At 44.7% G+C, this 12,181-nt stretch overlaps 1 protein-coding gene across 2 annotated transcripts in view; it reads right to left on the bottom strand.

The window, feature by feature from the left end:
• Nucleotides 1-1,181: 1,181 nt before the first annotated feature.
• UST (uronyl 2-sulfotransferase) overlaps nucleotides 1,182-12,181 on the bottom strand; it is a 317,706-nt gene continuing 306,706 nt past the window's right edge. The window contains exons 8-9 of one of the 2 annotated variants that reach the window (XM_027551795.1): nucleotides 3,963-4,242; nucleotides 1,182-2,362 (exon numbers count right to left, since the gene is read on the bottom strand). In XM_027551795.1, the coding sequence (XP_027407596.1) occupies nucleotides 2,263-2,362; nucleotides 3,963-4,242 (380 nt within the window). In that variant the 3' untranslated portion in view covers nucleotides 1,182-2,262. Of the gene's footprint in view, nucleotides 4,243-12,181 lie in introns of both variants that reach the window. The other variant, XM_027551796.1, reaches the window with a different exon arrangement.

Here is a 12,181-nt window from a genome sequence, read left to right as displayed (position 1 = left end):
AGATTTCCAGCCTCTAGAATTGTGAGAAAATAAATTTCTGTTGTTTAAGCCATTCTGTGGAACTCTGTTATGACAGCTTTAGCAAACGAATACACTGGTTTACACCACAGTGAGCTTTCTGAGCTGAAAGAAGCTCCGTGTGTGTGTGTGTTATTTAAACAGATTCTTAACCCTGGTTTTAGCTTAAACGTGCCTTTTCTTTTGCAGGATATTCAGAATACTTTAAAAAATCATTTTCTTTGTTACCAGATGGAAGTAAGTTATTTTAGTAAAATAAATCTTTATTTTTACTTGAAGGGAGTTTCACCATTTTGACATGAATCTTTTTCCTGAATGGCTATGGATCATCATTTTGCCTTTTAAGAAATGCTGCCATTACCTATAAAATTCATTTGAGGCCAAATAGCTCATTGGATAGGCCTGCAGGTAACAGCCCATTTATAAAGAACTTCAGACCACACAAGCAGCTCCAGAGTGGGACAGAATCTTAGTTTTGTTTAGTCCTTTTGCCTTTAAAGTGCACTCAGACAGCCTGTGACCGGGTTACAGGCAAATTAAGTGATAAAGAAAGGTAACCACTTATCACTTTGCTGTTTACGACTCTCAGATTCTTACTTGAAGTAAAGCATGTTATATTTTACCCTAACAGATTTTGCTTTCATTTAGTACCAAGATTCTGGTTCTTTTATGAAACAGTCACGTGGAGTCGGACTGGAATGTCCAGTGTCTAAAAAGCATGGAGATTCCCTGTGTCTCTGTAAGTCCCAGAGAAACTTCTCAGGGAGAGCATTTCCGCATCCGAAGCTGCTCATCTTGGGAGGTTAGAGTCACCCAGCTGTGGAGGCACTACATGTCTCGGGAGAGAGATCAGAGTATACATCAAACCACCTGAGAGGGCAAGCCTTATCTTCCCATGTGATCACAGGCGGCAGCGTAGATCCCTCCTGTCAAGGCTGCGGATTCCAACCCAGCACCCCCCGACACCCAACCAACCAGGGCACGTGACAACACAAGCAGCAGTCACTTAGTGTCATTACAGGAGCGTTTCCAGATTTTTAGCAATGCGTCTTTCCCCAAATCACGTCTCAAGGAAGGAGCTTTGGCCCATTAAGCGGGCTGAGGGGGCAGTGAGGATCTGCAGGCACTTTTCTTTCCAGCTATCAACAGAACGGGAAAAAATGTCAACTTATTTATATTCCTTTATTTACAGGGGCAATGAATAAGTTAAGGAACACTTCATTTCAAACACAGATTGCTTTTATTTTAGCTAAGCTAATGTTTCAGTTCCATATATACTTTTGAATTTCCATCAATGTCAAATACCATTTTTTCTTTCTTCTTGAAAAAAAAAACAAAAACAAAAACAAAACGATTTACAAGCACTTTTAGGGCACTCAAGGAAAGTAGGCTGAAGGTTCATAATAATAATTTTCCTTTTAAAAAACATCCATCAGACCAAAATAAAATCATTTTAATTAACTCCTTCCTGAGTAACTAAAACCTTGGAATGTGCTGAAAGGTTATAATAAATAAGGCAGTCAAAGATCAACCAGCTTAAAATGTATTTTTTAAATTAAACTATGTAAAATGTACAATATATTTCATGAAGTACAAACTGTGTTGGGCTCAGGGCCAAAGAAATGTTGTCGTGTGTGCCAGATAAACTGATGAAGTGCCTTGACTTCTAGGGCCCAGAGGCTGTTTGTTGGGGCAAAATTACATCAAGTCCTGGTAAGTAAATCAGTCAGCCTCTGATGTTACAGTGATCACTGCTGACAATAATTGCTTTTGAACACACAGGTAGAAGTGCTCACATGCACTTGCATTAAGAGGATGCATTTTTTAAAGATGACCAATTGTCCTGATGTTCTGACAACAGCAGAGAACACTCAGCGGACCTTATTTTCAGATAGTGGGATTGCACAGTGTGTAAACTAAGGATTGTTCTTTATAGGCGATTTCAAAGAAGTGACTCACAATGTACCAGGCAACAGCTCTTGTTCTTATGTTGACTGTGATAGCTGTTCTCTGGGTTGACTTTTAAAATAAGCCTAACAATAGGGCCCTGGTCTCTCTAAACAGGACAAAGGATATTTCCTCTTCTAAGCACATTTCCCTGCATTGCTTTCCTGCCCCACTTCTCTGAGACAGAAAGGAGGCTCACAAGTGGCCAAATGCTGGACTCTGTGCCTCTGTGGTCCCAGCCTTCACTGGACTCCTGCGGGGTGGAGCCTTCTCAATACATCTCATGATAAAGTAGCTTTAGTGCACACTTGACAGGTTCCAAATGACTTGCTTTATATCTTGGCTACCGTCCAATTTTAGTGAACGAAGAAAAAATTCTAGAGCGACTTGTTGGTTTCTGAAAAGTAGAAAATGTGTAGCTTGTGTAAAGTCTGAGTCTTATTTACTGTGAAGTATTCCCAACTCACACTTTGCTTGTGTCCTGAAGGGCTGGCTCTAGGGGAAAAAACCTGAAGGAGACAAAATTTGTCCCTAGTATCCTGCCTGCCACCACCCCCTGCACTGCTGCTTCTAGGCCGACTACGTATTATCTGCCCAGACGTATACATGTTTTGGGAAGGGGATGGTCACAGATGAAGACATTTCAAAATCCAAAGAAATAGATTGCTGATGATTGAACCAAGGCATCACGGAGGAGGGCAGGTGATGGGAATGGGCTCGGGAGGAGATATTTAGAGGAATGGGCCTGCCCAGCTTCTACTCAGATTACCTTGGGGGCAGACACTTACTCATGAAGCTGGCCAAGCAGTCTCTTACCTAGAAGCTCCTGCTTTTCTTACTGACCTCCTAGTAAGAGCTTCTCAGGAGGGAGCTGCTTCCATAATAAGTGGACTTCACTTTGCTGCTTGCACAGAACTCAGTACCACCTTCCACCCAAAACACGTACCTCTTAAGGGACCAGAAGGTGAAAGGTACCAGCTACTTGGGACCCTGCTGGCCAGGGGTGTGCCTGATAGGTCATGCCCTGTCTGTGGTCAGGCTTAGAACTTAGGCCACAGGAGTCAAGTGTCAGAGCTACAATCAGTTCCTGGATTTCCAGGTAAAACAACGCTGATGAGATGTTTCGTACCAGGGAGAAAGGACACAGTCATGCCATTTTCCTAGACCACATGTCCTTCAGAGTCCATCTGTCTTCCTATGCTCTTCCTTACATGGCCAACAAATTCTTTTCCCGGCTATTCTACTTTGAAGTCTGGCAGAATGGAACTTGTGAACAGAATGTCTCAATGGAGGCTGCCACGCACTTTGACCTTGAGAAGTACTCAAGGCTCTGGACTGATTGAAGGTGTGGCAGAAGCCGACTTGCTCTTTCAGAGACAATACATGTGCTGCTCTGGGTGAAAGTGTCCCCTGAGATGGACCAGGGGCAGAATTCTACCCGTGTGGGCAGAAATCACTTATCCAGGGACATCCTCCCTTTCTGATGTCCTTATCTGTCTTACTGTTTCCTCTTAGAGCCTTCTAGAGTAGGCTTCCTGGGTGTCTGCAGTGGTTTTGTGTTTTTACTGAAATATACAAGTCTGGACATTTTCAACCACCAAGGTAATACTTTTACAGGTGACAAATGATGAGTTACTGGGCTGTAGGCTCTATTTCTCCCTCTTCTCTCATTTATACTAGGGGAAGAAAAGCTATTTTATGACAAGATGCCTTGTGATGGAGCAGTCTAATGTACCTGGGAAGGACCCAAGGAGCCAGAAAAACACAGAATAAAATTAAAACAAATAAAACCCGCAAAACCGGGCATCTCCCAATGACCCCAACCTGTGGGAACGTTTGTTCTTTTTAATGCTGTGAAGCATTAATTTCGTCCCTTAAGGATTTTTTCTTCCCCCAACACACACACACACACACACACACACACACACACACACACACACACACACTTTCTGGAAAGGGAGATTAAGCCACTGGAGGCAACACAGTGCTGGCATCACCTCTTATAAATATCTTCGAGCCACTTCTCATCATCCTGTTCCTCGTCATCGATCGGCTCCTCCGTTTCCAGTGGGGTTGGAATGAAGAACTGGGGTCTCAGCGGCGGGTGGCTGACGCGAGGCTTGAGCCCAAACTTGCGCTTCAGCAGGTGGAACTGCTCCTTGACGTAGTGGTAGAACTCGTACTCGTATCTCATTCGCTGGTAGAGAATCTGCACGGCCTCGGGAGAGGGCGCGGTCTTCTTCACGGTCACAGTCATGTTTCCAAGTTTCCTATGCTCTGGAAAAGAAGCGGGGTTGCACGTCAGCCACAGTCTGCAATGTCCCGGCTTAGAGAGGATGGTGGCGAGCTCCTGAGTTACCTGGTGACCCTGGCAGCTCCCAAGGGAAGAGACTCAACCAACATACCAGGACTAGAAGGGAAAAGTGGCTGCCCAGCAATGCTGGGAAAGATTTCGTCGTATTCTAGGTGTTACTATCAACACAAGATGACTACACCTCAACTAGCTAACATCCCTTTCGCGAGATGTGAACTGATGGAACTCGGTCAGGATTCGGGGCTATCTGTATGTGATAGTCTTTTGAGCAGCAAGATCTACCTGCTTTTCATCTTTTATTTCCTGTTGCTTTCAGAAGGAAGCACAGAAAAAGGCTGTCTCGCCACTTTCTAATCACCTTGGTTTTTTTAATTTGAAAATATGGACATCCCAGGGATCTTCCTGACCCAAGGACGGAACCCAGGTCTCCTGCATTGCAGGCAGATTCTTTACCAGCTGAGCTGCCAGGGAAGGGTCAGTTGTCTAAATTTGTCGTCACCAGATTTTCAACATGTAGACATGACAGGACTCATCAAAACCTGGTTTCTGTCCCCTCAGTGCTCCAGTCCAGTCAGATTGCTCTTGCTCCCTTGTTGACAACTCAGCGGCATCTTTCAGGCCTTCTAGGACTTTTTAGCATGACCTCACAGCACCAAAGGCCACACACGCCATCTTGGAACTGCCCTCCTGTGGCGTCTGCAGGAGTGTTTCCCCGGTGGTCCTGGGCTCCTGATTGCTCCTTCAGTGCTTCAGGCCCCGGGCTCATCCCGTCTGTCCCTTCCACGTTAGTGCTCCCAGGGCTCCGGTCCTGCCTCTTCCTTACTCCCTTTCTTCCTCTCTGACCGGTTTCATTCAGTCCTCCACCCTCTAGTTTTCATACCACTGTGGACACAGAACCTAAAGTTTATATGAAGCAGTTATAGCTTCTCAGTCCTTTTGTTTTCCATAGAGCTGCCAAATAATAGGAAGGTAAATGACATTGCCAAGGGGTCAGAGGTCAGAAATAGGAGTGCTAAAAAATAAATAAATAAAAAAGCAGGAGTGCTATTTTGTGGCAGGAGAAGCAGAGATTCAGATGCAATCAGCACTGACGGCAATTATCTATTATGGGTTTGGATCATGCCCATATGTATGCTATTTTATTTAATATTCCCAATCAGCCTGTGGGGTGTCATGGCCTCTATCTTGCAGATGGGGAAATAGAAGCTCTTGAAAATTAAATGACTTGCCCAAGGTCATGGCTAGTGAGTAAGCGACAGAGCTGAATTGGAGCCCAGGTTTCTCGTTTGTGATGAGGTTTCCCCTAAGCACTGGGCTGCAACCCATGCAGCTTTTGTGAGCCTGCAGAAAATTATCACCTTCATATGGAAAGACTAGAGGGCAGTTTGCCTTTTATGGTTAGCAGAGAATTTTTAAAATCACATTTCGAAGACATATGGTTAAGTGTCTTGCTCTACAATAATCAGCACTATGGAAAAGTCATTCCAGTGCTAAGTGTTCTACATTTTTGTAAAATGCCAGACTTTCCCTCCAAACAAAACAAAGCTACGTGAACTATGGAATCAGCCTCTCTCCAGATTGCCGTAATAGCAGCACTAGAGGAAGTTGTTAGGAATTTTTGGAGACTGTTGTTATTTCAGCCAGAAAACAATCATGCTTTAAAAATCCATACTTATTATCAGCATCCTTTGGGGAGTGAGGCAGCCCTCGTTAGGTGGGTATATACTGTCGAGCATAACCGTCATGAAGTGGAGAACTAAGTCCACGTGGATCTTTTGAGAAGCAGGACCCCAGAGATGACGTTGAGGCGCTCACGTCTCATGGGTCCCCTGGCGAACATTTCAAAAGAAGACTCAAATACAGAGCAGCTTCCATTAAGGCAGGGGAGGCAAGCGGGCAGTCTGAGATCTGACTGGCGGGCTATGTGTTATTTGACCTGAGGGTAATTTTTTTTTAAAAGAAATTGACTTAGTTGTTTTAAGATTTGGTCTATTTCACAAGGAAGTCTGGATTTCTGGCTTCTCTCAAAGTGAGGTGATATTCTTCTGGAGCTGAGCAGGGCTACCCCTCACTGCTGGAGGTCACACCTCCCCATTTTGTCTCAGACTCTAAACGTCAGTTCATTCTTTTATGTTACCTGCCTGGCTGCTATAGAAATTTGGATTTTAGGCTTCTAATTAAAAGGTTTTGAATTCTGAGTTACAGAAACCTGGGAAGCAAGTGCTTTGTGTCCCAATTAAGGCTCTAGTTTGAGCTCATTCGTGTGTCCTATGGCACCCTTGTTCCTTACTTTCTGCATTTATGGAGTGAGTTTTCTGTACCAGGCATAGGAGTTACCAGGAGTGAATGTGACTTTATCATCATTATCATCTTTAGGCATTTCTGAGTGCTTTTTCAGTGCAAGGACTGTTAAGTTATCTAACATGCATTTAATCTTTCCAAAGTGAGGCAGGCTCTCTTATTATCACCATTTTACAGATGTGACATTGGAATTTGGTACCTTGGCTCCAGGTCACACAGCTGGTAACTGGAGAAGCCACAAGTTGGGTCTGAGACAGTCTGACTACTGAGCCCAAATTCTTAACCCTTCATGTTTCTTATGGTTCGACGGAGCTCACAGTATAAGCTCGTGGGCCTGCTCACCATGGGGGCAGACAGGGCATTTCCCTCTGGTTGGTTTCATGGCATCAGTGTTTCCTCATCTTAGTCAGAACCCCCTAGTAGAGGGACCAAGCCCAGTGAGCTTGTCTTAAGTACTCCACATGGAGTTGGGTCTCTTTTTTAAAGAAGCAATCTTTTTCAAGTGCAGTGACTTTGGTTTTGTTTTTTAAGTTTTTATTTAAAATTTTTTGGCCATGCCATGCAGTATGCAGGATCTTAGTTTCCCGGGCCAGGGATCGAACTTTCATCCCCTGCAGTGGAATCGCAGAGTCGTAACCACTGGACCACCAGCCAAGTCCTCAGTTGGCTCTTTCATAACTACTATAACTATTCGATCATGTAGGTCTGCTATGTGGGCCAGCCTAAATGGATAGGGTACATCTCTGCATGTGTGTGTGTGTGTGTTTCCAAAAGATGGAAAACTTTTAGGAGGCCTCTGAGCCACCTTGCAACTTCAAAAAGAAATTTCCCTGGATTTGTCTTCCACCAGTTCCACCTAGCTGCTCTTCTAATGGAGCCTGTTACGCTGAGAACGTCTGGAGAGGGGTGGTACCCCCTCTATCCCTGCACTTTCACAGCTCAGCACCTGGGGAAACACAGCACCCTCCACTCATGCTTGGGGAGTGAAGGAGGAGAAACCAACAGAAGGGAGAGGGTATAGTCAGACCTGAAGAAGGCTTGGCTGTGTCTGTGAGGTGCAGACACAGCCAAGTGGAGACAAAGGCAGTATCTGAGCATGCTTCATAGGAAACCCTCAAGAGACCCATGCATGCTGGGTGTACCCTCGCATCTGGGAATCTTCAGCTCCCACTGGAGTCTGTAAATTCCAGTGCTTAGCTTTGTGGTTCAGTTGCCTTTTGGGAATGACAGTGCTGGCTATGTCATGTTTTTCTGACTCTGTCCTTTAATTAATAAATACATTTTGGCAAAGGAAAGCTGTGGTTTCAGGAGGCTTTTAATTTTTTTTTTCACTTTTCTTATTTACCTTGAGGGATTGGCCAAATAAGACCCATTAAATCATAATAATTGCTGAAAATTTCCTCAAAGTAGGCACTGGCTTTGAGCTGTGAAATGATCAGAAGGGCAAATAAACAAGCAAACAGAAAACAACTTCTGATGTCTTTATTTGAATAGCAAAAGAAGGATGGTTTTTTCCCTTACAGACATGTCCAAAGTCAGCCATAGAGTCAGGACTATGTGAGGACAAACTCTTCCAGGCTCCCAAGTTCTGGCTTCCCACTGAGAAGTGGCTCTGAATGGGGACCCCTTTCTACACTGCCGACCCCCAGTAACAGAAAATTCTGCAGTTGATCGTACAATGCTGGCAGAGACAAATCCCCCAGACTATACAATAAGGTCGGCTGGAAGACTGCTGAGTTGCGTCAGCTCTCTGCATTATTAAAGCTTTATAAAAAGTGGCATAAACAGCTCAATAACCAGCCTTCCCCTGAATTCTTTCCCCAACCCATCAAAATAGCATCCCTTCATGTGCATAGAGCTCTGTGGATTAGCGTGTTTTCACTATCCTCACAACAACCCATTTAACCTGAAGACACAAGAGGTCACAGGACTGGTTCAAGGTTGCATGAGTGACTGTCCTGAAACTAGAAATTGAGCTTTCTGATTCCCAGTCTTGCACCTTTTTGCTTCATCACTGGCTGTTAATTTCCAAATTGAGTGGAAATCTATAACCACCCACTTCTCCTTGCCCTGTGTGTATTCTGGCATTAAGGACATCGGTTGAAAAGAAGGGCTTGAGTGTTCTAAGTCAAGGGGAATGCTTTGGTAAGTCTGGGAGGATCTGGTGAAAAACCTGCAAGCCAGCAAAAATGTTTTCAGACTGAAAGAGACTGTGTCTTTTTCATTTTTAGATCCCCAGTGCCCAGCTCCACGCCTGGCACATAACGACCCTCAATAAAGGTTTGTTGATTTGAAACCTGTATGTTAAATCCATCTGTAAGACTGGATTAACACGAAGGGCAACTTTTGGTGTTGACTGTACATATGTGTTTTTTTTTTTTTTTTTGCTAAATTCTTTCCTTACTGGAAGGTCCTGCCTGAGCAAACTTTCCATGTCTAGAAATCAAATTTCTCTAGGGTAGGCTGATAGGGGAGGTTAGGCTCACAGGTCCTTCAGGAAAGGCAGTATTATTTGCTTTTCTGAGCCACTCCATTGGAGAACGCTGTTATGGTGACAGATCATTTCATTGTTGGTGGTCAGGTGCTAAGTTGCGTCCAACTCTTCGACAGCATGTACTGCAGCACGCCAGGCTTTTCTGTCCTCCACTACCTCCCAGAGTTTGCTCACATACTTGGATATCAAGGAGATCAAACCAGTCAATCCTAAAGGAAATCAACCCTGAATATCATTGGACAGACTGATGCTGAAGCTCCAATACTTTGGCCACCTGATGTGAAGAAAGACTGAAGACAGGAATCTCTTCTCAGAGGATGACGGAGGATGAGATGGTTGAATGTCATCTCAAGATTGAAGGCAGGAGAAGGGGATGACAGAGGATGAGATGATTGGATGGTATCACCAACTCAGTGGACATAAATCTGAGCAAACTCCAGGAGATAGTGAAGGACAGGGAAGCCTGGTGTGCTGCAGTCCATGGGGTTGAAAGAGTCAGACACAACTTAGTGACTGAATAAGAAATGTTGCAATAAGGGACTTTTACTACAAACATTAATACCTATGCAGAAACATATAATACACACCATGACCTTGTGGCTAATGAGTTTATGTCACATGCATTATTTACAGTCATTAATTAAAAAATCTAAACACTGTTGGGGCAATAAAACATCTTTATGACCAAATTTTTCTATACCAATGTTGTTCAATTACTTAATTTGTCATCATTTGGGGTACTTTTTAATTGCTAGTTCTCCAACAGCAAAAGAAAATGTTTCATTTAGAAGGAAAACATTCATTCAGATCACATGTACTTGACCCAAGTGTAAAGGGCTTGGTGTGAACAGAATTTAAACCGTGGCTCTTTGGCTAGTCTTGCACGCTCCCTGGGGGAAGAACTTCAGACCAGCCCATTGGGAGTATCCTCAGGGAAAGGACTGCAAAGGACAACTTCCACAATGACCTTGGAAAGGCTCCATTCAGCACCAAGTGCTCCTGTCTGCATAGGATGCCTGCCAGTCGAAGGCAAGCAGGCTAGGTTTCCTCATTGTTCTCCCAGGGCACTGCCAAGCAAACACTGATAACTTAACTTTTTTGTATGTGAGTGTGTGTTAGTTGCTCAGTCACGTTTGACTCTGTGTGACCCCACGGACTGTAGCCCACCAGGCTCCTCTGTCCATGGAATTCTCCAGGCAAGAATACTGGAGTGGGTAGCCATTCTCTTCTCCAGGGACTCTTCCCAACACAGAGGTAGAACCCAGGTCTTCTGCATTGGCAGGTGGATTCTTTACCATATAAGCCACTAGGAAAGCCCTTAACTTTTTAAAATGTAATGCTAAATATCATTTACCAGCAACCTGTCTGTATGTAAGATTGAACAGTGACTAACTATGCACCCAACAGGGCCACAAGCTGAGGTCATCCATGGATATTACTTTACTGCCCATGATGTAGATTTTTGCAAAAGCAGTGGCTCTTTCTAGCTTTGCCATACTGACATTATATTTGGACTGGTTCATAATCTTCAGAACTCTTAAAAGTCCCTCTAACGTAAATAACAAGGAAATCACAGACCTGCCCCGTGAAGTCTCCCTCCCCACCCCTCTTCATCTGTCAAACGAGCATAATGGAAAAACGATGTCGCCCTGGCTCTGGGCCAAAATAAACAATCTGGAAATACTGTGTAAACCCAGCTGCTGCACCAGAGGACAGAGGCCTTGCTTTATGACCTCCAAGATGGTTCACCATATGCAAAATAACAAAACCTCACCGCAGACTTGCCATCTTTTCTGATCCTGGGCTGGTTCTGGCATCCCCTCCCTTGACTGAAGTAAATACACACCTACCAAAGCCCCCTCGCCCCAACAATCTGAGTTTGTCTGAACCAAGTCCAGCAGAGATGATGGGCAAAAGCAATGAATACAAATTGAATAACAACCAGATGGGGGGCCACATTTTACCACTGGCGGGGAAAAAGCATTATTGAAAGACAGGCATCAGTTCTTCAGCTTCAGGGGAGCTGAGAGGTGATCCACCAAGAAGCCCTGCTCTTTTAAAAAGTGAACTGGGGTTTACACATCTCAGGTTAGAGAACATCCAGACATTCCCAGCACCCAAGGGAAGAGGTATACTTTTCTGGGTGGCAGGTGTGATGACAGTCAAGGTCAGGTGGAGTGGGGCTGGGGCATTAACCAGCATGAGGGGGTGCTGCCAAGCCCCACGCCCTGCCGGCTGCTCCCAAAACCGGTGAACATGATGCTCGCCACAGATAGAGTAAACTCATTTCCTGAATTACACAGGGAGGCCACACAGTTCAAACACAGGCGGCTCCACTGCAGCTGCCTGCACCGGAAATGAATGTGTGTCACTGTGGCTCGCAGCAGTGTGTTGGCTGAAACGGCCACGTCTGATTTGCCACTGGGATGATGGATGGCATGTTAAGACCAACTTCTCGGAGGTAAGGCAATTAGGGGAGAAAAGAACAAAAAGCGCTTCATGGCTGACTAGGAGCCTGGGGTTGGTAAAATCAACAGAGGGTTTTTGTTTTTTTTTTTGCAATCTTCTTTCCAGATCTGGAAATACCAATAATTAAAAACTAAATTGAGCTCACTTTGAATTTCAAGAACACCTTGATTCTATGTAGCCAAGTGAAAGTTACATGATTTACTTCTTTTTCTTTTTAATGGCTGAAAGTTCTGGGCTCCCTTGATGGATGAGAAAAAAGATTCTTTTTTTTTTTTTTTTCTGGTCACAGCTTGCAGCATGTGGGATCTTAGTTCCCCAGCTAGGGATGGAACCCAAGCCCCCTGCATTGGGAGCTTGGAGCCTTAACCACTGGACCACCATGGAAGTCCCAAGACTTGTTATAATGTCTCCGATTTGCTTTGAATTTTGGAAGCAAAAGCAATTGGCTTGTGAGTCACGAGGGCCCATTGAGAGGACAGCAGGCAGGCAGCCCTGCAAGGAAGCATGCGTTTCCAGAGACATTGTTCAGGCAGTGTCCTAACCCCATGGACTCTTGAGATGAGGGCTGCCCACTGGAGGGGTTCCCAGGTTCTTGGTCTGGGGAAGCCAATTCGACAACGCTTACCCTCAGTTGCTGG

This window comes from Bos indicus x Bos taurus, chromosome 9, assembly GCF_003369695.1.
Source record: "Bos indicus x Bos taurus breed Angus x Brahman F1 hybrid chromosome 9, Bos_hybrid_MaternalHap_v2.0, whole genome shotgun sequence".
In the NCBI taxonomy this organism is placed as follows: Eukaryota; Metazoa; Chordata; class Mammalia; order Artiodactyla; family Bovidae; genus Bos; species Bos indicus x Bos taurus.
The sequence above is the reverse complement of the archived record's forward strand: the minus strand, read 5'-3'. Positions and strand labels throughout refer to the sequence as shown.